We start from the raw sequence: 25,098 nt of genomic DNA, 5'->3' as shown, positions 1-25,098 counted from the left end.
TATTTTCTAACTCTGGAATTCCACCACGTTTTGATTTATTGTTTTCAACTATAAACTCACAACAACGACCTCGTGAATAAAAGAGCATTTTTTATTAAGATGACAATCAATACAGAAACAAATTTTTTCAAAAGTTCTGAACATAGACACTTTAAAAAATACAAAATATACATTTATGTATCTTGTGAACTATCGTCCATCAGTCTCACCCTTACCCGACATTTTCACTGAGGGCAGGGGGGATCTTAGCCCCCCCCCCCCCCCCCCCCACGTGTGTCGTGATAATGTTAGCATCAACTCTGCAGGTTTAACCCCAGGCCTGGTATCACACAGTACGACGTCCATGCTTTATGAGACCATTTGTGTTTGAAGCTACCGATGTACATGTACAATGATCGAGACGGAGCATTCACTGGGTCGTATTCATGCAGCATAGTCGATGTTTGTCATGACGTTTAAACACGTTTAAACCGGGCAAGCTAAAACATTTTACAAACATTTTCCTGCATCGTGGTGTTTGTCTTTGAGCCATCTTCAGTAGTTTCATGCTGACTGTTTCGTCAAACAACATGTGATTAAGAGAATTATGGTGCCATAAAACCAGAGAACCACACTGTGCTTCCACCCTACCCTTCTTGTACGTCTTCACATACATCACCACTTAAAATGAACGACTGAAAAACAGGTGCAGATACACAAGTGAGCACAGGTAGAACAGGGCTGTAGCCAGAATATCAAACAAACGGAGGTCATGAGTCAGTGCCCCCCTCCCCAACTCCCAAAAAACAAACAAACAAAAAAACACAAAACGATAAAAAAATAAAGTCTGTAAAATGTTATTTGAAGTTTCCTTGTGTTATGACCGTTCATGGGTTTTGGCTGTAAATCTTGGGTTTCAAAAATCCTTCAAAAGTAACTTCAATTGTTCGGAAATACAGAGTTAAGAACTGTCCATATATCGATTTTTGGCCACAAAGCAGAAAAATAGAAATGTAATGTCCTAAAATCAGCTAGAAAACATCACAGTTTGTGTCATAGTTGTTCACTCTTGTGACTCCTCGTTGTTACAGAGGGGAGATTTACCCCTGATGCCATGTTTGACTCCCTTACGTCAGATTTGAAAAACATATTTTTTTCCATGATGGGTCTAAATGGCCAACAGTTATCTAAGTTTAAGAATTCCTCCAACTGATCGCTCCAGCAGTCAGCAGCAAACAGGCCGTAGTTGCTGCAGTTTCCTTGGGGACAAATTGCTCAGTTGAGGTATCCATACATGCATCCATCCATTATCTATACCGCTTCTACCCGTTAGGGACACAGCGGGCTGGAGCTGATCCCAGCTGTCATTAGGTGAAAGGCAGAGTTTCACTCACCAGTCAATCACAGGGCAGACATATAGAGAGACAACCAGCCACACTCACATTCACACCTACGGACTTTTTGGAGTCACCAGTTAACCTAACGAGCATGTCTTTGGACTGTGGGAGGAAGCCGGAGGGAGACCGCACATGCACAGGGAGAACATGGAAACTCCTCACAGAGAGGCTCCTGTCAGAGGAGACAGTGCTTACCACTGCATCACCGTGCAGCCCCCCCTCAGCTGAAGTATGTCCACTAAAAATGTCTGATTTTGTCACTGACAGGCTGAGACTGTTATTCTGAGTGTGAGCGATCATTACAGAAAGGAGAAAGAGCTTTTTGGTTAGAATCAAACTACAGACCGTGTTAAACTGCTCTCTTTAAGGTCACCAGACCTCATGGTGACCCACATGCTGCTGTGACCACCTCGCTCTTTAAGATGTATTGAATCTGAACCAAACATCCCATAATAACGAACACATTAAGGAGGATCAACTCAAACTTCTGCTTTGGTTCAATAGAGGTTGGCGGCTTTGAAACAGAGTGATGTAACAGCTGTTTCTTTCACTAAAAGGTCTACCGATGTAGAGATCCTTTCTGTAAGTTTGTCAGACTCTTAAAACAACAACCTGAGCCCGTCAGCGACAAAAACCTTTAGTGGATGTACGCTGCAGCTCTTACAGCCTGTTTCACTGAAGAAATCTACCGGAGCAATCTGCAAACTTTCCTGTATCTATTCATCTTAAAAAATAAAACTTAAAAATATAAAACTAATAGGAATTTAAAAAAAAATAGAAATAGAAGAATGAGCCTTTAGGACTACAAGTGGACATGAATCAAGGCCAGTTTAGAAACAGATCTCAGAGCCGCCAGGGTTCCTGAAACCCGACGATCACCGAGTCTCTTCGCGGTCTTTGATTGAGCGACATTTTTGTAGTTTTCTTATTTCTATTATCCTGTATCACAAGAAGACTGGCTGCACACTGGACAATTTTAAGCCTGATTATTCTACTGCTCCCAATCCAGTCAGAGCCTTATCGATCTCGAATTGCAAACATGAAACGTGTTTGACGTTTACATTTCCAGATCGGGCTGCTTCCCGACGGAATCCCTGCAAGAGCCAAAGAGCGAGCAGACCGGGAAGCGTCCCCAACCGGTTGTTGTGACTTCAACGGCTCACAAACATAAGTCAGCAAACATAAACACAACTTTACCCCTGGGCCAAGTGGAATATTGTAAATAAAAAAAAGCATCTTATGGAAATACGGCAACAACACGAGTGATGTCGATCTTCCTCCATATTTTTTTATTTTTTTAATCAAGTTTGATCACTAAGTGTCTGTGAGATCTCACGTCTGTGGAACCGTTTCTATAAACGACAAGTGTGTGTTCTCACAGTCTGGCAGGATTATTCAGTGAGTGTGGATTATGTTGATAATGAGGAGAAACAGTCCTCATGTCTGCAGTACTCCACATTTTTTTAAATCTGTAAATTAAAATTCAGATTTGAAAATCGTCTCGTGTGTCGCCGGCCTAGGTTTGTTTTTTTTTTGTTTTTTTTTTACACAGGAAACATCTGTGACATTTACTAAATAAATGCCGACTTAATTTCCACTTGAATTTGAACAATAGAAAAGTTTTACAGTATTTATATTTTTAGATCAGTATTCCTGTACAGGCTGCAGGAGTGTTCACTTGGCAGTTGGATCTCGTGGCTGACTTTGACTGTTTCATATTTGTTGACGTAAAAGCTCTAAAGTGTGAATAACCAGTTACTGCCACCGTCCCCGTTGCATACAGTAAACATAAGAAACATCACGTGCATGTGAAATACCGACGGCACCACACAGAAGGCTGGTTTGATTGAAAACTAAAGAGATGCAGACCTCTGATGCTGCACACGAATCTGCAGGAGACAGATTTATGGAGGAATCTGAATCTCGGGAACATGCTGGTCAGCAGGTCAAATATAAAGTCTGGGGTAATTTACAAAAGAAATCTCTACTAATAAAAAAAATAACCAGTATCCTGAGCTCCTGTCTGCTTCAGTGTGAGAGCTGACACAGGCAGACAGGAAGAAGAGGAAGAAGGCAACTGAATGATATGAAGCACCTTTCAGAAGTCTCAGGCGTGTCAGCACACCGATGAAAAACAGGATCGTATATTCAGAACGTCCATCGCTTCCGACGGACTCGCTCTGATCGCTGCACAACTGGCTGTGTGAGTTCATGTAGCATGCTGGCACATTCTTCAGTTCGACTGATGTCAAATATACAGTGTCGATTCACAAGAGGAGAAAACACAACAAGTTCCACTGAATCCTCGTTGCGTTACAGCAGGTCTGACCTCGGCACGGAGCAACAAAGAGAACACCTGCTGCTAAATATCGTACAATAACACAAAAGTATGTCGAACAGGCGACCACCGTGAAGATGAAAATGTGGCTCAACAACAACAGGAGGGTGAAATAGAGCGGACAGGAACGTCTTCATTACTTTTTTTTTCAGAGGTAGTGTTTCATCCTATTCTGGAGAATTCAAGTCTCGTGTGGAGCCGCAGTGTGTTCAATAAAAGCAGTGTGAAGAAGAAGTGAATCACATGAATACAGTTATGACACATAAACACATGAAGGGAATCGTTGATATCTTTAAAAAAAGAAAATCTAAACTCAGCTGACTTTTCTTTTTGTCTATGCTGTCAAATTTGAGTTTCTATGGGCATTATTTTCATGTCGTTATAGAAATGTCCTCTTGTGGGGTCGTAACATCCTTACAGTTTTACAGCCCTTGTCTGCCGTTTCTAACACAAAACCAAAGCAGTTCAGTGTTTACAGCGCTTAGTGTCCAAAGCCGAAGTCGCAGTGCTCTCAGTTTAACTTTCAGATCAGTGCCACGCCCATAAATGTCGATTCTCCCTCAACAAAATAGCTTCCAAGAAAGTTAGCACTAAGTTAGCCGCTCCTCTCAACATTGTCCTGTTAACACTCCTGCACAGTAAAGAACCACAACGTTTAACCCCTACTTGTACCCCTTGTACCCCTTGTTGGCCAGAAAGGTGTTGAGTAAGCGTTATTATTAAAAACACTTGACACGATCTGATTTCAAATAAATTTGGAAAAGCCGAGCAGGAGTAGTGTGCAGGATTTCTTCTGAATGATATAGTTTGATGCCCTCTGCACCTTCAGTGCTTCATGACATGGTTTGATGTGTGAACACCTCCTCTAAAAGAGGAATAAATATAAAATTTGTTTCTGTGTGCTGTGGTAATAAACATCATCAGCTTCTTTAGGGCTGATAACTTGATGTTTTTGTGCTTAGCTAACATTAGCTAACAGGCTAGCTGCAGATGATGAGATCATATTGTAAGAGGCAGGGAGAATGTGATTGGCAGGAGGATGAGGAAAAAGGCCGACTGTTGACAACACCACAGTCACTTGTGATTATTTCATCAACGATTTCACAGCTTCTCCTTACATGTATGTATTTGACGTGATGTATTCATGAGATGTATTATCTTGAAGTTGGTTATTTCACGTCGAACACTTTGCAGCTCCACGGTTACAGACTCCCCTGTCTTCACTCCCCCAGCAGGCGGACTGACACTGGATGTGAAACTGAATAAGTGCAGCGCTGGTTGAAATCATACAACATAGTTCAGTGTGTCTCAGAAGATGAAATAAAAAGATCTTCACATCCTGTCAGAGTGAAGAAATGGAGAACAGACGGAAAAGTGATGAAGCACGAACCGCTTCAGGAAACATTCCTCATGCCTTTAAAACTAAAACCAGACAATAAATAGTTGCCTTTTTTTTGGCTCTTTTCTGTTCAATGGAAATGAATGCTTTGGAAGTCTCTTTTTTTCCTGCCCTTCATTTTGACATCGGAGATTTTAACCTCCGTGTCATAAATCCCCGGCCGTCACATTCTCATGATTTCTGCTCCACTCGATGGCCGCGCTGCTTGTTGGGTTTAAGAGATAACAGGAGGGCTCTGCGTCTCCCGGGTTTCCAGAGCTCACTGAGAGTACTTTTCACCAGCGTGGGCTCGCACCCATCAGAACGGAGAGTTCATCCCCAGCTTCGTTTCAAACTGCAGCTTCTGTCTCTTCTGGTAGCGAACTCGCACTCTGAAACGGACAGAGGAGAAAAGAATGAGAGGTCATGATCCACACAGGGCTTCAATCTGCTGCGTCTGCTCTGCACACGACGAGAGAAAACCCAAAGACTGCTCTGATCTCTAAATAATCCTCAGTAATCTACACTGGCCCCCGGCTTCTTTTCCTGCTGGATAGATCTGAATCTGAACCGCTTAAGACGGCTGAGCTTAGTTCAACACTTTTAGCGAGCAGTCTGAAAACAGCTGATGTTTCTCCTTTGGTCTGTGTTTGTCTCACTCCTCAGTACATCATAACTTTGCCTTTTTAGGTGATTTGGTTTCTTACCGTATCTCGTGTAGCTTCACCACTTCATTGACCACCACCACCAGCAGCGGGGACACAGAGACCAGCAGCCAGGCCGGCAGGGGGATGTCACTCAGGTTAAAATCGAGGGAGCCATTCCTGTTGCGCCATAACTGGTAATCCACCGTGGCCTGGACGACCTGGGAGAGCAGACTGGAGGAGAAACATGATGATGGTGCTTAAAAACGTAGAATAATTACAGAGACTCAAAAAGGCCAGGCGAGCGTTAACTCTTCTCTTTGAGCCGACAAAAGCAGCAGGGACTGAATCTGAAGACTTACACCACAGGTACAGTGAGAGACCACCAGGTGTTGCTGAAGGGATTCTTTCTCCACAGAGGCTGAGAGCGGTGCACGTAGCTGAGTGAGATCACCACTGAGAAAAGAAGCAGTCAAAGGAAAGTGATTTTAATCATCCTAAGAAATATGAGTGGGTGTTTCTGCCTTCATCGTGTGGTCTCATACCTGTGTGTAAGGCGAGGAATCCTGCCATCACCTTCTGGGTGAGAAGCAGACCGTTTGACAGCTCGTGGAACCACTGAGGAGCTGTCTCTGAAGAACTGCAGAAACACAAGAAAACAAATTATCAGTTTGATCAACATATCTGTATTTCACTAATATGTGTCATCAATCCAAATGTGACTTAAGGAAGCTGTGCACATGAAATCTACTTCTTTATTCTCCTTATCAGTGACATAGAAACAGAAAGACGGGACAGTTAAGCTGTGTTCAGATCAAAAGCAAACTCAAAGGATGTAGGAAAAAGACTTTGCTGCTGTACTTTTCAACTTAGAAAAAACCTTTGCACATGTATTTCATAAGACAGGTGTGATGTGTCCTCCAAAGCTTAAAGGTAAACTCCAGGACACTGTTTAACTTGCAAACATTTATTAGCAACGTTTCAATATTAGACCTTCAACAGTTTGTAATAACTGGCCCGGACATCTTGAACAGGAAGTGGCTACATGCTGAGCTGGGTGGGTGTAGATGGAGCACTGAGGGAACGCTAAATCATGCTAATTTTCGAAGAATTACCAACCCTGCCTTTAACATGTGGATTCATAATAGTCCAGACAGAAAAATTGTGTTAACAAACTGTTTGCCTGATGATTACTGAAACAATGCCAATACATGTTTGTTTGTAAGTTAGACAGTGTGCCGGAGTTTACCTTTAAGCTGATGCTCTATTAGAATAACAGATAATTAAGAAGTAGAAATAAAACCTTAGTTGTTATTGTATCAGGATACAACTAAAACAAGAGTGCCACTCCTGTTTGGCGAGTATTTAAAGTAAAAATCCAAACAAAGAACATCAAACTGCAGAGCTGCTGAACATCAAACTGCAGAGCTGCTGCACTCATGCACGCCGTCATCTTTCTCTCACGGATCTACGCTCTGTCCAAATTATGGACATGAAACAAAGGAAGTGACTGTGAATGAAGTTTGAATGAAGATGCGATCTTACCTTTGCATGTGAGAAGATAAGGGAATACAAACTCTGAGCGCATCTACATCTCTTCACATCTTTCATTGAGTCTGTAAAGAATCACGCAGTGCCATGAGCCTGAACACACCATTAGAGACAGACCCACCTCTCTGTGAGAATATGAAGGCAGTTGGCAGTAGTGTTGTCAGCGAGGGTGAGGTTGCTGCTTCTGAGGCACACCTCCTGCAGAGTGAACCCAAAGGCCAACAGGTAGGCACACACCGTCAGGCCGAACTTCAACAGGAAACAGCCGAGGAAGTAGTTCTGGGTCTGTTCAGGGAAGGTCAAGTAGTCAGACTCTTTGATATTAGAGGGTTTGAAATAAAAACTCCAACTGCCAATCTTTCCTTTGATGAAGGAGAAGATGTTAAACTGGTGTGTCCTACATGCATACAGCACTCTGAGGCCCCGACTCGACCTAGCGCTTTTTTCTGAGCACCCGTGTCTTTTTTCAGTTGTTTTCAATGAGTGGAGAGGGTTCGCAGCAGAAAGCGTCCGCCTGGAGAAAAAGCGCAGCGCCCAGCGTCTTTTCTTCCGAGCAAATTGAATGCTTTCAAAATCTTTCAATTTTTCAGATAAAGCAATGTTGACATCACCGGCGCTCTTTTACAAGTGTATAATATGCCCTGTTAGGGGTTAGTTTAGCCGCCTATAGATCGTGTCTTGTACCCTCATCCTCCTCGCTCCATGTCGGATTGTGAAATAAACGATCTCAAATATAAAACATGCAGTAAAATCTAACAGAGCCGTGTCTGTCATACAGCGGCCGTTGTCAACAGACTGTTGTCATAGAGACAGGACGGACGTGCAGCGCTTTTCTTCGCAAAGCACAAACACTTCATGCAAACACTCCCGAGTGTACAGCCAGCGCTTTTCTGCCCGGAAAAAAAAAAAAAGCTAAGTGGACGCGGGGCCTAAACAGAGCGTTACTTTAAACATGAATAAAGCCGACGTAAAAACGACTGCAGCCCTTTCAACATTTAACATCCAACATGATCTTCACCTCATGTGACACGTGAAATGTCTGATTTGAAAAGACTGTAGCTTATATTCGTACCTTCCTTGGAATTGCATCAAGGTTCTTCCCCGTGGCGACCGTCATGACTGAACTGTCCGATGGCTTCCCCAGAAGTGACACACTGTCGACACAACACAAACACACTATCAGTATAAACTCTGCAAAACACAACAAAAAGTATCTTTTTTTTTTTTTTCATTTAACTCTGAGCTGGAAAAGCTCCAAAGCATGATGAACCTGATGAATCCTCCTGATGTTGTTCACACATGCACCTCACAGCAGGAGACTACATGGTCAGATGGGATGGGAGTGGGGGGGGTCTCCTGATGCAAGACGTTACGTAAAAAGAACAACGTGGAAGTGGCACGAGTCTGCTATATGGCGCTATAATTTGAATGTTTCCCTTCATATCAATGCTAAGTGTAGTTCAACAGAATCTTAACATTAACTTAAGAGTGGAGAAGAACATCCTGGAGAACAGGAAACATAATGCAGCAGGTTCATGAGAGCACGGAGATGGTAGAGGTGGCGTGCAGACAGTCTATGGTCATCCATTGATCGCAGCGATTAAACGTCACCACCCCCTCCCACTCGCTCCAGGTGAATTCTCCTGATTATATCCTGCTGAGTTCTCACATCAGCTCACTCAAATACAAGACAAACTCCAGATAAAGAGGGACTGTTGCATTCACACACGAGCTCCCTCCGTTAACTTCAGACGTTAATCAGGAAGTTTGTGCAGGTGTGAACGAGGCTTTAACGATGCTTTTGTGTGTGTCTAATTATTTCCCCAAACCCGTCCAAAAGGTCGTACTACTGTACGGCTAAGTTGGTGCCAAACACTTGCGATTTTTTTGTGAAATACATTTTAAAGAAATACAAGCCTTCAGTAGGAGAAGGTTGAATTTCCCAGTAATATATAGTCAGCGTGTGCATGTGTGTGTGTACCTCAGCAGTGGGCAGCTGAAGCAGGACAGCCACAGGATGTCCGTGGTGTTCAAAGGAGGGGGAAGCTGAGCGAGGCAGGCTAAAAACTGACGACAAAACACCAGGAAACTTGTTGTTAATATCTTCATGTTGCTGAAAAACAAACAAACTAAAGAGTGTGTATACTCTCTCACCTGGATGATGACCAGACTGAGCTGACACTGCAGCAGGAAAAGGAAGCACTTGCGAATGCCGTAGGTTGTGTGTCGTGCCTGAAACAAATTCCCTGGTTAAAAAGTGTGAAAAAAGTGTGTGTGTGTGTCTGTCTGATGGTGTGTGTGTGTGTGTGTGTGTGTGTGTGTGTGTGTGTGTGTGTCTAACCTGCTCTATGAGCTTGACCATGCTGACGCTCTCTCCTTGGTGAAGGGTGACAGAACAGCCCAGACTGTTGAGCTGACCGGAGAGCCTCAGAGGAGTCAGACCTTCGACCTCACCGTTAAATCCTCCCCCGGTGGCGTAACCGAACGTCTCCCACGAACACTGAGACGGGTACAGAGGGTCCAGAGCGATGCTGTGGAGGGAGGAGGTAAAGAGTTCATACACAGACCAATCATCAAAGACACTCTGATTTGGAGAATATGTCAGAACTCTCCAAGTGATTTTACTCATATTTCTAACCCTATTTTTGAATATTCAGCAAAGTCTACAATGGTCAGTTTCTGAGCAGCTGTGTCGCTCTTTTAGTACCTTCTGATTTCACTTTGTGGAGTTTGCACTCCGACTAGCTACAGTACAGACCCTCGTCCCTCATGTCATGCTGCCCTCCTCCGCTGGCCACTCATAGATTTTAATTGAGTCTTTCGATCAAACCAGCGCTGCATAAGCTGATTTACTGAACCGTATACAACTGTTTGCTTTAAATTAATGATTCTGACCTCATGACGGAGAAAGGATAGTTTAAAAAAGTGGCGATGCCAGCCTTGTCAGCGTCGCTATGTTTCCCAGCATGGCTTGGAATACACAATGATCAGAGTGAATTTGCGTCATGTTGCGTGCAATGTGTGATGGCGAGGGTTGCACTCAAGGTAATGACTGTGCGTGCCTCAGTTTTTAACACAGGTAAATTGGTCACACCGGTATAAAGGACACAGCCAACTTTCTAGATGAAAATAAAAATGTATCTAAAGTGCATCTTGTGTCCAATAAAAAAAAGCTTGTTTCCCCCCATGAAAAAATGTACCCTACCTTACAATCAAGGACCACTGCACTGTTTCAACCCTAATATCAAGAACATTTACTTAGAAATGCAAAAAAAACACTGACCTGACGTCGCTCTGCAGAAACAGGCGGCTGTTGCGGAAATTGGCAGAGCTCCCCAGACAGCATGTGACCTCCCTGTTCTCCTGCATGATCTTCATCATCTCACACATGGCTGGGAGGAATCCAAACACCATCCATGTCAATATATACGGTGATGCAAACACTCAGTATTTCTAAGACACAGGGTCATATTTGTGTAACATCGACAGTCCTTATTTGTAATTTATTTGGTATTTACCTCCAGGAGGATCAAAGTTTAATCACAGAGTATTAAGCTTGTGAAGAGGACTCACTGTCGGGGGTGCAGTCCGTGAAGAGTGGCACCAAAAGAGGCACATTATCAATGTTCTTCAAATGAGGACGAACCTGGTGGATACCACGAGGTAGTTTGGCCTGAGGAGGAGCAGGGACAGAAAAGACATTTAAATCTCAGAATATAATCATGACTACATGAAAATCAGATATTCTGAAATCTTTGAGACAGATTGTCTGACTTGTGCATTATTCTATCGTATGGAGGCTGATTGAGCATTTTACTGGTTTTAATTCTTACCCTGTTACAATCCTCCAGAAAGCTGGGCACGTCGCTGTCTGTGGGCTGGAAACTGGCGAGGTCAGAGTGAGCCTCCTCCTCAGGCAGCAGCGGACCTTCTGCTTCATCCCGAGAATCTAAGTTACATGTGAATGGAGATGTTCAAAAAGTCAGAAATTACATATTTCACACGTAGTGTGTTTTTAACTTTCCAACTTATAGGTCTTTTCATGCGCCATTTCTAAGAGTTTTCCCATCATACAAAAGCTCACAATAACCACGTTTTGATTGACCCTGGATTAGAACCGGATTAAAGTGATATCAAATGACCTCTTATTAGTCTTAATAGAGCCACACACATAATTACACAACTTAAAGTCAGGGTTGGTCATTTTCTCCAGATCCACTTTCTAAGATTCTGGTTGAAATTGTCTTTAGGTCCTGACAGAAATTAATAACTCTTGTGCTCTGAAAAAGGAACAAAGAAAATCCATCATCTGTAGCAGTTTGTAAGCCTGTAAACACTTCAACCGAGGGGTGGGGGTGGGTGTAGAAAGAGCACTGAGGGAATGCTAGATTCAAAATCATGCTAGTTTTTTTTCAAACATGACCAACCCTGCCTCTGAAAAAAACTGGATAAACACAAGCAGCCTCCCTTTCTCTGATCAGGTCACATGACCAGGGCAGGGGGGAAATAAGTTCTGTAGCAGAGTCATGCATTGCATCATCAATGTACATTTCTACAGACACAGGTGTGGTACCTTGGTTCAGGTCTTCATGCAGGGAGCCCTGACTGGGGCTGGACGGCGCTCCATCACAGGGACTGTCTCCGTTTGGAGTCAAAGAGATGTGACAGTTCCAGCCTGTCTCCAAACCCATCTTCTCTGCAAAAACCTGCACACACACAAAACTAGTCATTTAAAAACTTCTCACACTCTTACTAATGTGACGTTTACAGCTGGTAACAATTTCCAAAAAAAAACAGATGTGCTGTTTATTCAAAACGGTGTATCTCGTTTTATACTTCTATCTTCACTTTCATTTCCTTTGTTTATTTCTCTTAAAGCATGATACAGATTCTATGAATGTGTGTGTGTGTTCACCTTGCTGCGGAGTTCATCCTCCATGGAGAAGTAAACAAAGCGGATACAAGCAGTGACTAGAGCATCGATGAGACGGACTGTGTCCAGCCTCGCCTGGAACTGGGACGACACCATCCCCATGAAGATCTGCCCGCTGAGGGCCTGAACGCAGTCCTCACGCTCCACACCTTCACCGATGCCCTCTGCAGAGATGACAGGTAAGACAATATAAAGGAACATATATAAAAGTCGTATTGTTGATATATTATTACTTAAAGGAGCAATCTGTAAGATCCGTATGTCCTCCTTCTAAGTTTAGATTCTGGTCCTGAATGCTCTGGATTTGTTTGGACCAAAATGACAAAAAAAAAAAGGTACAATATGTTTTGGATTTGGTCCAGTAGATTGGGATGCGGTGGCTGGTACATAATCCTTTAGAACAAACGCACGTGATCAAAATAAGTCAATTAAAAAGAGGTTTTATAAGTATCTAACAACACAGAAGATCCTCACAGAGATAGACCTTTCCATTAAAGAGAAAGATGCTTTTCTAAAAACCAGGCACAGCTGCCACATTGCTTTCTTAAAAGCCAACAGACTGATGTGTAAAAATGTAGAATTTGGACTTTGCAGAGTAAAGCAGTGGTTGTTGCTCTACAGCAGTCTACGGTCTACTGCTACCTCCATCGGTTGTTTTTGTGTTTTTGTGTGACTCTGGTGTTTTAAGATGTACGTTTTGATCCAGACCAAAACTTTTATATCACACAATAACCCAAAGAAAGAAACAAACAATGGAGGTAGCAGTAACCAAGATCTTTAAACTTCAAGATGTCAATTAAAAGTAAAAAAGCAGGAATACTGTTTCAAAGTATGGAGTTCCTCGTACCGTCGGAGCTCCAGCTGTTCCTGCAGGAGTTGTGTTTGATGGGGGTGGTGGAGGGCAGCTCCACTCCAGAGAAGAGGAAGGGACCAGGAGCCAGCTCCACACACTTCCCATCCAGCTGGTTGGACAATGACACCTGCATGGGCTTGTAGGCAAAGGCTGAGCAGTAACCTGACAGACAGGCACGCTGGTAGAAATCCAGAACCTTCTTCCTGTAACAGGAAAGAGATAATAAGAGTTACACATGGAAAGACCGCCAGACGTGTGGATGAAATGATAAACAACAAAGTGAAGATTAGAGGGACAGATACGGCACCTGTCTGAGCCTGAGAGGGGATAGATATCAGTTCCATCCCAGAAATCAGTGCAGGACTCCAGGATGAGGTCGGCCGAGCCATGAGACAGCATCTGGACGTTATCTACAGCAGAATGGTCAGAGGTCACGACAGGAAGAGTGAGAAACATCACATCTAAATGATCTCAATCTAAAACCTACTCAGCTATTATGGCACCGGAAGACAAGGGCAAAGAAAGATGACAAACACAACCAAACACAAAAACATAGAAGAGGAAAAGAGTTGAACTGTGTGTGAACTCACTGGAGGAAGAGTCTCGTACAAACAGGGAGATAAGGTGAGAGATGGGAGGCTGGCGTTTGGTGAAGTAGTGAAGACGGCGTGAGGTGAACTCCTTTGTTTTCTCTCCAGACGGCAGCTGGTAGAGAGCCAAGTGGTTCTCCTGTTTGAACAGCTCCCTCGCACCAGGAGTGAACCCTGATACACACAGAGCAAACACAAGTCATTTTCACATGTCATTTCATCAGATGAATAAAAGAAAAATGTAAGTCCAGTTTGGATTAATGATATTTTTGAAAATGCTAATCCTTTGCCTAAATCTTAAGGCCCTGACACACCAAGCAGACGGCAAAGAACTAGTGGCGACGAAGGCCGCCTGTGCCGTCGCGGCCAAAAAATTGAACTAGAACACACGGCAAAGACTACAGCCGACGGCCAACCACCACGTACGTTCTGTGAATGCGTGAGAGGAAATAACTCTCCATGCCAGCAGGTGGCGGTAGTCTGTTGTTATGATACAAGAAGATCATTTTGACACCGCTGTCGCTCACCTCTCGTATTATAGGTAGCCTACTAATGGAGAATAATGTCTGCTAAAAAGTTGAAAATAGCGCTAGGCGTTGTCAGCCCTTGTTCTTTTAGTGGAAAAAGAAAAGAAGAGGCAGAGGAGACAAATAAGAAGAAACCGCACTAATGGGTGAAAGCATGGATACTACAGCGTCATGCTCAAGGGGCTTTCCTGAACCTGTGAGGAGAGCTGGAGAGAAATGAAACCTCCCAACAGCCAATCAGAGAGATTCCTCTCACCGACCGCCAACGCTGATTCAACATTTCAAATCAGCCAAAAGGAGGCCGACAGGGACCGACGTGTAACGACGAAGCCGGACACGCTGCAAAAACTGGAGCGACTCCTTGGTGTGCCAGGGTCTTTACATCAGTCTAATCCATTTTGGATTAACTCAGTTGCCTGTGTTGAGTAAGTCAAAAGAAATGATGTTGAAGTCGCCCCTCTTTGCTCTCAACATTACGTTAATTTTACATCAAGCAAAGATGGAGCAAGAGAAGCAAACAGCAGAAGTTTGTGAGTTGGCTGACAGTGCACTGACATTTACTCTGGGAAAGGACTTCTGGCTCAAACAGAATCATATCTAAAGTCCAGACACTGGCTCTTATTTAAAAAAAAATGTGGCAAACCAGGCTTCGGTATATGTAAGCACCATAAACAAAATGGAGTGATAAGTAGCCTTATAAAACCCTGTTTCACGCTCACCTATGAGCCTTGAGAGCTCACAGAGCCCCCAGGGGACGCAGACCGGCAGCACAGAGCCGTGGCTCTCCTGCAGAGCCAGGTTGGACAGGTGGTCGGAGAAGCGACAGAGCTGCTGGGTGACGCTGGCATTGCAAAGGTTAAGCATGATGTTGAGGCCCAGCGGCTTCAGAGAGGGCAGGTGGCACTGCCAGGAGAGGTCGTCAAACTGGATGCTGTTTGGGTTCTGCTGGTCCTGAGACAGACTCAGCATTTCGAGGTGGTAGTCACACACAAAGTCATCGGCCTCGGCCTCAGGGCAGCCCACGGCAAAGTCCTGGAGACGGATCGGACAGAGAGGAGGTCAAATAAAACTTTCAGAACTGTTCTTGAATACACTTGAAAAGAGCTAGTTCCACTTCATACCTGTGTGGGGTCATCCTCTCCTCCCTCGGTGTCACGGCTGAAGCTCACATTGGATCCAGAGTGGTGTTTTGTGCGAGTGTTTGCAGGCTGGCTGGATCGCACTAGACGGAGATTGTCAGACGATCGGTTGATGTCATGTGATGTCTCATTTGGCTCTGGCCCCTCCCCCAGCTGGGGGATAGACTCCGAGGGTAGAAAGAGCAGAGCCTCCCCCTCCTGGGCCTATACGGTGGGCATGAAGAGTGAGTAGTGGATATAACAATCTGCTTTATCACTGGTGTTGGTTTTCTGTTTGGTGCAGTTGTTTTAGTTAAAAATAACATTGCCCATAATTTTCTGCATTAACTGAACAAACCCTGCAGCAACGGAAAACGCCTGAACTCACACACCTCGTCCCTGTCGTCATCCGTCTCCATCCTGCAGTAGGAGTTTACAGACAGATCGTCTCTGAGGTCGTCCTGGCTGTTGTGAGGCGGCTCCACGCGTCCGCTGAAGAACAAAACGGTCTCTGGACTGGGGTTTGGCCAGGACAGGATCCCCTGCTTGTCCACACAACACAGCACCTACACACACACAAAACAAAGTTTCAAGAGTGACCCATAAACATGCACAAACAACTCCAAGGATGTTTCCCAAGTCGATGGATCCTGGATGTTAATCTACTGTTTTAACCTTCCTTTGAATTATTTATTTATGAAAACAATCCTGCTAATTACTTTTGCCGTATCAGTCCAAAACTGATTCACAGTCACTGTAGAAAAGATTTGTTTCTTTCCAGGCCGAAAACTCACCTTAGTATCTGTAAAATTTGGCACCCCTCCTCATATCAGAACTGAACCAAGGGGGGAGACAGCTCTCTCCAATGTTTTGAATTTGGACTGCAGTACCCATTTTAAACACTAGGTGTCAGAGTTACATATTGCTCCTTTAACTTATTGTTTTCTTTTAATTTCTGTCATGTTGTGCTGCTAAATTGATTTTTCTATTTATATATACACATCATTTTATTTTATGACACTACACTTGCAACCTTTCACTCAAAGCACTTTCTCTTCTAACTGTAAATGTATTCTTTTTCAATAAAGTTGGGTGAGAAATAAATCTCCTTATTCATTGTAATACTCACAGTAACAGATCCCAGAGTGTGTAAAAGGCTGGAGGTGTAAGAGAGTGTCTGAGACTCTCCCTTCAGGACGCCCACCAGGTGTCTCCACACACAACGCAGCATCTCCTGCACACACACACACACACACACACACACACACACACACACACACACACACACAAACACACAATAACAAACAATTAGAATAAATCAGACAACTGTTTTTACCTTCCTACCACAGGGTGCAGACATGCCTTCATCCATGGAAATTATTTGAATAAATTGACAAAATATCAACCATGAAGTTTTAAAACAATCAATTTGGAAAGTTAACTTGAGCAGCAGCACCGCCTTTAGAGCCAAAGAATCAGCTACTAAAATGGAAAAGCCTTAATCAGCTCTGTGATTGGACTACAAACAGAGACAAGGACAAAGCTTCTATTCTACAATACGAGGAGGCGAAGCCAAGAGCAAGCTGCAGCAAACTGTCTGTGTGCTGTCCAAAACAACATCCAACAACCTGCCCTTCCTCTTCTCCTCTCTTCTAACATCCTGAAACCTTTCAGGTCCACTGAGAAACAACAACAGGGTTTAAACTCAAAGATACTGTCTGTTTCACACTGCCCATGTTTGAGGAGTAAATATGGATACACAGAAATCCCTAGAAGAAGGTTAGAAAAAGAAAATAAAAAAATAACAAGCAGAGAATTTAAACTATGAATTAATTCCAGATATGTCAGATATTTCACACACTAAAATGTTTTAATTTTCTGATTTAGATACTAACATTTTTTTAATTTTCTGATTTAGACACTAAAATGTTTAAAAAGATCTGATGTTAGAGGACATGTCTGTTTAATTCTAGCTTGGATTTATTTTGATATATCTTCAGAGCACAGTGATGATTACAGAAAAACAAGCTGGTGATCCCTTACACTGCTCTCTTAATGGACACATTTCCACATATAATGGTAGTATTTATGTTTGCCAAGATACCAGCATTTTAGACTTTGATATCAGAGACAGTATTAGTAGTCAATACCTTGATACTGGTTAATAAGAGTCCTTATGGTATGACATTTTCTGGGCCAACACATATAACGATATTGGGCAGAGAAAAAATGTGGAGAGATCTTTGAAATCTGCAGAGAAAGATGCATATACAAGTACACATTCATGGCATTGATCCCTCAAATGCAGTTTTAAAACACTTGTGGGAGAGATTTGGAAGAAAAGATCTTCACTCAACCTAAAAGTAACTGAGCATGAACGAGCATCACCACTCGACACTCTGCAGTGTGATGATGCTCGCTGTAATCCATATAGCACCCTCTGCTGGTGACAGTGAACTGCTAGTGTAACACAATGAAACTCAAATTAAATGATATTTGACTGATGAATAAATCGAGTAATATCAGTATATATCTGCAATAAAATAGCCGATACTGATAGTCACTGGATAAGTTAATATCGGCCGATATTATCGGCGGGCCGATTAATTGGTCGGGCTCATTTTTTTACACAACATATTTTAGAATAATACAATCACTGTGTCTGATTCTCGTTATCCTTTGTTTCAGTAATGACTAGTGCTGAGTGATTCTGTTAACTGTAATCATTTAGACTAATATTGCAGTTTCAATAGGATTTGCCATATTTTAGGGAATCAACATTTTTGCATCAATATTCTCATTTCACTATAGAACATTAAAATGATGATAATGTGATTCTCTGCGGGGTTTTCTTTGTACCAAAGATATTTTATACTTACATCTGTGTATTCATTTTAAACCAGAACATCTCTGCAGCTCAATATTCAAATCTAAATGGTATTTTTAAAAACATTTCACCTCTGGCGATTTGAAAACTGCAGTAGTAGGCGTAATTCCTCTGCACTAATTTAAGAGAATTTAAGGGTGTTATATTTTAGGATAATTGCTTCAGGAGGAAAATAAGGATATTGCTGCATGAATATTTGTATATCTCTGAAGACCATTACACTGTTCTGCTTGCTTGAATGCAGTCTTGCCCTTCATGTACATGCGTCAGGCGAAGAGGAAAATATGAACTAGCTTAAATTATCTACAGCAGTACAAAACACTGTAACATTCCTCAAGCATAAGACAAACACATCCTCAAACAGTGTAAAAAAAGTTTCACACAATACTCCTAGGAGTATGAGTATTGTAACAGGGGCGCACCCGATGTACAGAGGCTGTAGTCCTCCAAGCGGGCAAGTCGGACCTGTCGCCCCTTTCCAGCATGTCATTCCCCACTCTCTCTCTCTCTCACTGATTTCAATCTCTACCCACCTCCTGTCTCTAACTAAAGGCATAAAAAGCCCCAAAATAAACCTGAAAAATGGGTAAAGATTCAATTTTGTTCAAAGCACAGACATCTTTAATTCTTGCATCTTAAAACAGCAGATAATCAAAAATCTGAATTTAAATCAACCAGGTAAAAAAAATCTGAATTTCAAAAGGAAGTAAGCAAAGGACTCAAGGAGAGAAAACCATAAAAGATCAACAGCATAGGGCCGTGTCGGAGCTGATTTCCAGTCATGCAGAGCAGGCAGACAAGCAGGAGTGGAAGGTCAGGCACAGATTCAGGTGAAGGTCCCTCTCAGGATCATGTGTTCCCTTTATTTAACATTTAATATGTATTCATCTGGAGCAGAGCCAAAGCCAGAGACAAAACACTGATGGTTTCAGAAAGAATCTTAAAGTGCTTCAGCCTTGGATTAATGGAGAACAATGATTGGGTTTGGTCAGGAAATGTGAGAGGTTTGTAGGAACATAACTTGAATCCATGATGTGAGGAAATAATCTTAAAGAGACATGATTGGCTGTCTGGATTACATGTCGAAGACGACAGGAGGCATCGGAGAGCGTACACTTACATCCAGAGGTGGTCGGTCAAGATGTGTCGACTGAAAATCCACAGAAGAAGAGTGACCAAAAGCAAAGAGTTGAAGGAGAGATAAAAACATGTCGTGCAGGATGAAAAGATGAAAAAAGTGCTTGTATGGACGGAAAAGAGAAACAAAAAGGAGTGAAGATGTGTAGAATCAGAAGGATGGTCTGATTGAAAGATGTTGGTAAAGATTTCCATGATGACGATGAAGAAATCAAAAGATGTAGTGGATATTGGATTGCGGTGGAAGTGAAAGTGAAAGTGTAGCGATAGCTGTGCACAAAGGGTTCCAGAGAGGGAGTTGCAAAAGGGCGAGGACAGCTAGCGAGTGAAGACAGGCGGGTTCGGGTGGAGTTGGGAGCCAAGCGAGTGGAGGAGGGGGAGGGGGAGAGCGAGACAGTGAGAAGTTATACCTGGGAGGAAACCACTTCGGTGTAGCTGCTTAGTGTGTCCTCAGAGAACTTAGCAAGCTGGGGCGAGAGAAGAGTCTCGTTAAAACACAGAGGGAGGCCCTCGCTGTGTCTCCTCTGTGAGAGAGAGAGTGCGTGTGTGTGTGTGTGTGTGTGTGTGTCTGTGTGTGTCTGTGTGTGTCTGTGTGTGTGTGTCTGTGTGTCTGTTTGTGTGTGTGTGTGTGTGTGTGTGTGTGTGTGTGTGTGTGTGTGTGTGTGTGTGTGTGTGTGTGTGTGTGTGTGTGTGTGTGTGTGTGTGTCTGTGTCTGTGTCTGTGTCTGTGTGTGTGTGCTGATGTAAGTTTGAGTGTTGGGGTTAGGCTGATATGGGTTTATAGATTACTATAGCTACTGAAGTTTTTGGGTTGAGCTGCATGTGTGAACGCAAAGGTCTCCCAGAGAGAAAAAGGCATAAACTGTCTTCCTGCATTTCAATTTATATCGTGTTCAGCGAAGTCTACGACGTGAAGTTTCTTTGCAGCTGTGTCGCTCTTTTAGTACCTTCTGTTTTCACTTTGTGGAGTAAGCACTCCTACTAGCTACAGTACGGTAGTTGAGCTCTCAGCCTGCAGTGAACACAAAGTTTCACCTGGACTTGATCAGGGGTTTCTCCTGCCAGCCCTCCAGATAGGCATTCTCCAAGAAGAGAATTCACCTCAAGCTAGTGGGAAAGGGTGGTGACGAAGATTGTACAGCAGACTCTGTTGCTTTGTCCGCCACTACCTCGCCATTCTTTTTACATCATGACTTGCCTCAGAGACCACCCTGCTCCAGTGTGACAGAGATAGTCTCCTGCTGTGAGGTGCATGTGTAAACAAACCAGATCAGGAGGATTTCAGGGGCATTGTATTGTCTGTTATCAGGTCAGAGCATCCCCACTTGCCTGTCAATTCTGTGATGAAAATCAGGAAATGAAGAGTCTATTTTTATCCTGAGTCGTCTTTGGTTCACAGACGGAGCTGAGTTCCAGCCTTGGTGACGATGAAACAGTTGGTGAACTTGCACCGCAGATTTAAGCCTTTCTGTAGACCAACTGTATGGCCTTGATTAATCTATCAGGGGAATGATGCTCGAGCTTAGGGCTGCACCATATATTGTTTAACCATCAACTTTGTTTTATGCACATGTGCAATAGACACATTACAGGACTTGAAATGTTAAGGCCCTGACACACTTATCAGACGGCAAAGAATTAGTGGCGACGAAGGCCGACTGTGGCGTCGTCTCACGTCTTGGCCAAAAAGTTTTACTAGAACACACAACAAAGACTCCAGCTGACAGCCAACCACCGCGTACGTTCTGCACGAGTGAGGAAAAATAACTCTCGATGCCAGCAGGTGGCGGTAGTCTGTTGTTATGATACGAGAAGACCATTTTCACACCGCTGTCGCTCACCTCTCGTATTATAGGTAGCCTACTAATGGAGAATAATGTCTGATAAAAAGTTGAAAACGCTGGCGTTGTCAGCCCTTGGTCTTTTAGTGGAAAAAGCTGACAAATAAGGAGAAACCGCACTAATGGGTGAAAGCATGGATACTACAGCAGCATGCTCAAGGGGCTTTCCTGAACCTGTGACGAGAGCTGGAGAGAAATGAAACCTCCAAACAGCCAATCAGAGATTCAACATGTCAAATCGGGCCAAAAGAAAAAGGCAGATGGTAGCAACGGAGCCGGATACACCGCAAAAACTAGGGCGACGACCGCTCACCAACTAGGACCGACGGCCGACGATCTCCTTGGTGTGTCAGGAACTTTAAGCCAATTTACTGAAATTCTAGAAAAGATTGTAAGCATAAATTGGATGCAGATATCTGTTTATAGAGATAAACAAATCCCTGTCAGACTTCATTCACTTTTAGATGATAATATGACAGCAGGAGTACTCAGCTGTTAATGTGGAATAAAACCAAGAAATCAGTCTAACCCCATGTTAGAGTGTATGTGTCTGTGGATGTTAGTTTACACATAGATCACAATCCTCAGGCTCAGTCACTTTCTGTCTTTCAGTGCACATCACAAAGTTAGAACTGCATCTGCATTAGTACGAGCGTGTGTGAGTGTGTGCCTCACCAGACCAGCTGGTGATGCTCGGCTGAACTCAGCCAGGACCCTCGCCTCTCCAAAGGCGTTCAGCAGCACCCACATGACGGGGAAGAGAAGGGGCAAGACGGGCAGAACACCCATCACCTGCAGGTATAACAGAGAAAGTTAATGTTTAAATGATATAATGAGGATTTTGTGAGAAGCTCGTTGAGATGTTTAGATTCTTCCACTCTGGTCTACACATGTACAGTTCTTAAAAAGGTTGTACCTGAAGTTGAAAGAAATTGAAGCAGGCTGGGGTGAGGCTGGGAGCGTCACAAAAAAAGCGGACAGTGTTCACTAGCAGGAACGCCACCTGAAGAGAGAGATCATGAAGATACCGGTGAGGCAAAGGGGTGCACTTAACACCTTGTTTGTTTTTAGTGGAGTTAACTGCTCACCAGCACGACGGGACAGACAAGCTTAGTGATCACAGACTGCACTGTAAACCTCTCATTATCCAGCACTGTGATTGGTCGAGCTAATGCCAACTCCAAACTGTTCCTGTTGAAAAAAAACAAATTTGTTATAGATAAGTAGAACACCTTATTTTCTCCATTTTCCTCCCAAGCAGCTGATAACCCCCAAGTATTACTGCTAAGAAGAGGTGACCCCATACAGCCGGGTACTCGACGAGTTGGATCATTCCATTCCAGCCACATGGGGGTTTTTAATGTCTAACTTTATATATATTTTAATACAGATCTAAAAATCTTATCCAGCTTTAAATCGCTCTCCTTAGTGTGTGCATGGAAGTATTGATTAAATCAGCATTATCCATGTTTAGAGAATTTCATTGGATACAAGAAATGTCAGTCATCGGCATAGTAGTGTGCAATTCACTTTCAGACGGGGGTGGCAGCAGACCGTGGGTACGAATCCGACCTCTGCCCTTTGATATTTTTCATATCACACTCCCTCCCAGCACTTCCTGTCTCTCTTCAGCTGTTCTAACAAAAAATGGCCCAAAAATATATCTTAAAAAAAAAAAAAAAAAAGGTCAACGAAACAGCGGAGGTAAATTTCAAGCGATCCGTGGATCGTTATGGATCTAAGGTGTTTAAATCTTTCACTGGAGTCGAATAGTCGGGGACTCATTTTCGGTGGATTATAATGATCAGGAGACTTCAGTTAATCTTCAAATGCTAAGTTAAAAGTTGTAGTTAGTTTGTCAGTGGTCTGACTGATGTGTGGATTGTGGAGGCTGTGGTGGTTGAATCTGCTCACACTGGGCCGTCAGTGTCTGCTGTGTGTAATTTCATTTTAGGGTCACATTAATGCAGACTGATGAGTGAAATAAAGGATGGATCAAGTCCTACCTTAGAATCAATTGTTATTTCAAGTCTAGGAGACAAACACTTTAATGACGTGGTTAATGTCTTTAATGAGAATATGGATAAAGGAGCGCAAAAACAACAACAACAAAAAGCACCAATCAGTCGGCGATGGGCAACACATGACCAATCATGTTCAACTATGTAAATCCTTAGTCGGGACAGGCCTAGAAAAGAGACATTCAAAGATGCAGCAGTGTTTTCCATCACTGTGACTACAGGGAGGCACTGAGGAGGCTTATCTACGGCGACCCCAAAGGGACAAACTATCTCCCAACACCCCTACCTGACTATGTCCAGTACCGGGGTCCGGACCACTCTGAAGAGCCGGTGCTGCTGGGGGCTCTGTGGTGACCTCTTATCATTGGCTCGTGGGGAAGGAGGAGGGGAGAATGGGGGGAATAAATCTCCTGGCTCCAACACGATGTGCTCATCATCCTGAGGAGGGAAAAACAAGATGAAAATCATACAGTCACTAAAAGCTGCCAGCTGTGTGCAGGAAATGTGGCTCAAATGGGCCACACTGCTCCGACTGTTTTCACCGTTTAAACAAACAATTTGCATTTTTATAATTTAGGTTTTTGGGAAGATCTGGAAACTGGTAACACCTCCGGTATGACTCTAAATAAAGGCATTAAAAGTCCAAAAATTATCCTTTAAAAATAAATAAATAAATACTCTTAACAAGCAATAATTGTGATGGTGGCTCTGAAGTCTGAGTGACTGCGTTTGATCCAGAAACCAGTCTTTAACGGCATCCACAGATTTCACTCTTATTAATCTACAACAAAATGACTCTTTATTGTTTTTATGAATAAATGAATACAACACTGTAGTAGGGAACTGCTGAAAATAAAGAGACTACTGCGTCCACACCTATAAGTGGCCTGCAGGGACTCGTCTGATCTGAGCTGTAGGATGATATCAAGGACAAACAAGTGGAGTGCATGTATGTAATACGTGTGCTGAGCTTGCTGGGTTGTTTACATGTCTAAAAATAGAAGCACATGTACATGAGCAATGAGCAACATTTGGCTCCAGCGATCTGCTGAACCATGGCCCCCTTTTTTCTTAGAATTAAAGAAATCATTTCAGACATCATCATCTCTCATCCACTTCAGTATAAATCCATGTTCTGCCCACACAATGAGGTCTGTCTCTTACGTAATCAGCAAACGTCAATGCAGCTACATAACAAAGAGCACCTCCTGCTGCAGACTTTATGACATCCCTGCGTTATGACAGCAGTCAAACATTTAGCTCATCCTGCAGTTTACACTTGAATAAAAATCAGATCAAGATTCAGTTCGTCACTAATATACTCTCAGCAGCATACATTGGAGCAAAAGGCCGTTCTCCTGAAGTCAGGCACATTTAAAAAAAACAGAGACACATGAAGAAGAAGACGACGCATGACAGAAACAGGACGAACAGTTGTCTTGACTGTGATTGCAGATGCTGTGATTGTGTAACATCCTGCAAACAGTGCGTCAGCTGGTAAACAAACCCAAAAGTGAAACTAGAACAAGGGCGACATCGGGTGGGAACTGTAGAGCACCAAAACGCAGAACTACATTTGGTCAGTCATCCTTCTCAGTAAGAGGAATACATTAACCATCTGAAAGTAAAAAAAAACTGACAGAGTTCAAGGTTTTTAAGACACAACTAAAACAATGGCTAAAACTGAAACAAGTCTGAGAGCATCGACTGTTTCCTCTTATAATCCTCATTTTACTGTTTTAATCCTTGAAGCCAGGGAAAGGCACAGGGGATGCAAATTAGCCACGGCTAGAAACCTGTACATACGGCATTTACTTTTTATTTTATACATATGGAGCACGGACGGAGCGGCAGTAGCTCAACATGTAGGGACTTGGGCTGGAAACCGGAGAGGCGCCTGTTCAA

The 25,098-nt window shown here is 43.2% G+C and overlaps 1 protein-coding gene across 2 annotated transcripts in view; it reads right to left on the bottom strand.

Annotated features, from left to right (window-relative positions):
- Positions 1-73: 73 nt before the first annotated feature.
- The window catches only part of tmem94 (transmembrane protein 94), a 43,337-nt gene continuing 18,312 nt past the window's right edge, over positions 74-25,098 (bottom strand). The window contains exons 7-32 of one of the 2 annotated variants that reach the window (XM_065949511.1): positions 23,480-23,631; positions 22,261-22,363; positions 22,089-22,175; positions 21,848-21,964; positions 19,743-19,799; positions 16,438-16,542; positions 15,701-15,874; positions 15,312-15,533; positions 14,910-15,222; positions 13,664-13,837; positions 13,381-13,483; positions 13,068-13,276; positions 12,203-12,384; positions 11,861-11,993; positions 11,121-11,236; positions 10,861-10,960; positions 10,571-10,679; positions 9,629-9,818; positions 9,442-9,519; positions 9,269-9,354; positions 8,360-8,441; positions 7,409-7,572; positions 6,282-6,376; positions 6,099-6,192; positions 5,800-5,970; positions 74-5,484 (exon numbers count right to left, since the gene is read on the bottom strand). In XM_065949511.1, coding sequence (XP_065805583.1) covers positions 5,412-5,484; positions 5,800-5,970; positions 6,099-6,192; positions 6,282-6,376; positions 7,409-7,572; positions 8,360-8,441; positions 9,269-9,354; positions 9,442-9,519; positions 9,629-9,818; positions 10,571-10,679; positions 10,861-10,960; positions 11,121-11,236; positions 11,861-11,993; positions 12,203-12,384; positions 13,068-13,276; positions 13,381-13,483; positions 13,664-13,837; positions 14,910-15,222; positions 15,312-15,533; positions 15,701-15,874; positions 16,438-16,542; positions 19,743-19,799; positions 21,848-21,964; positions 22,089-22,175; positions 22,261-22,363; positions 23,480-23,631 — 3,489 coding nt within the window. In that variant the 3' untranslated portion in view covers positions 74-5,411. The remainder of the gene's footprint in view (positions 5,485-5,799; positions 5,971-6,098; positions 6,193-6,281; positions 6,377-7,408; positions 7,573-8,359; positions 8,442-9,268; positions 9,355-9,441; positions 9,520-9,628; positions 9,819-10,570; positions 10,680-10,860; positions 10,961-11,120; positions 11,237-11,860; positions 11,994-12,202; positions 12,385-13,067; positions 13,277-13,380; positions 13,484-13,663; positions 13,838-14,909; positions 15,223-15,311; positions 15,534-15,700; positions 15,875-16,437; positions 16,543-19,742; positions 19,800-21,847; positions 21,965-22,088; positions 22,176-22,260; positions 22,364-23,479; positions 23,632-25,098) is intronic. The other variant, XM_065949512.1, reaches the window with a different exon arrangement.

This window comes from Labrus bergylta, chromosome 21 (assembly GCF_963930695.1).
Source record: "Labrus bergylta chromosome 21, fLabBer1.1, whole genome shotgun sequence".
NCBI classification, from domain to species: Eukaryota; Metazoa; Chordata; class Actinopteri; order Labriformes; family Labridae; genus Labrus; species Labrus bergylta.
Note: the sequence above shows the minus strand (reverse complement) of the source record. Positions and strands in the feature narration are given on the sequence as shown.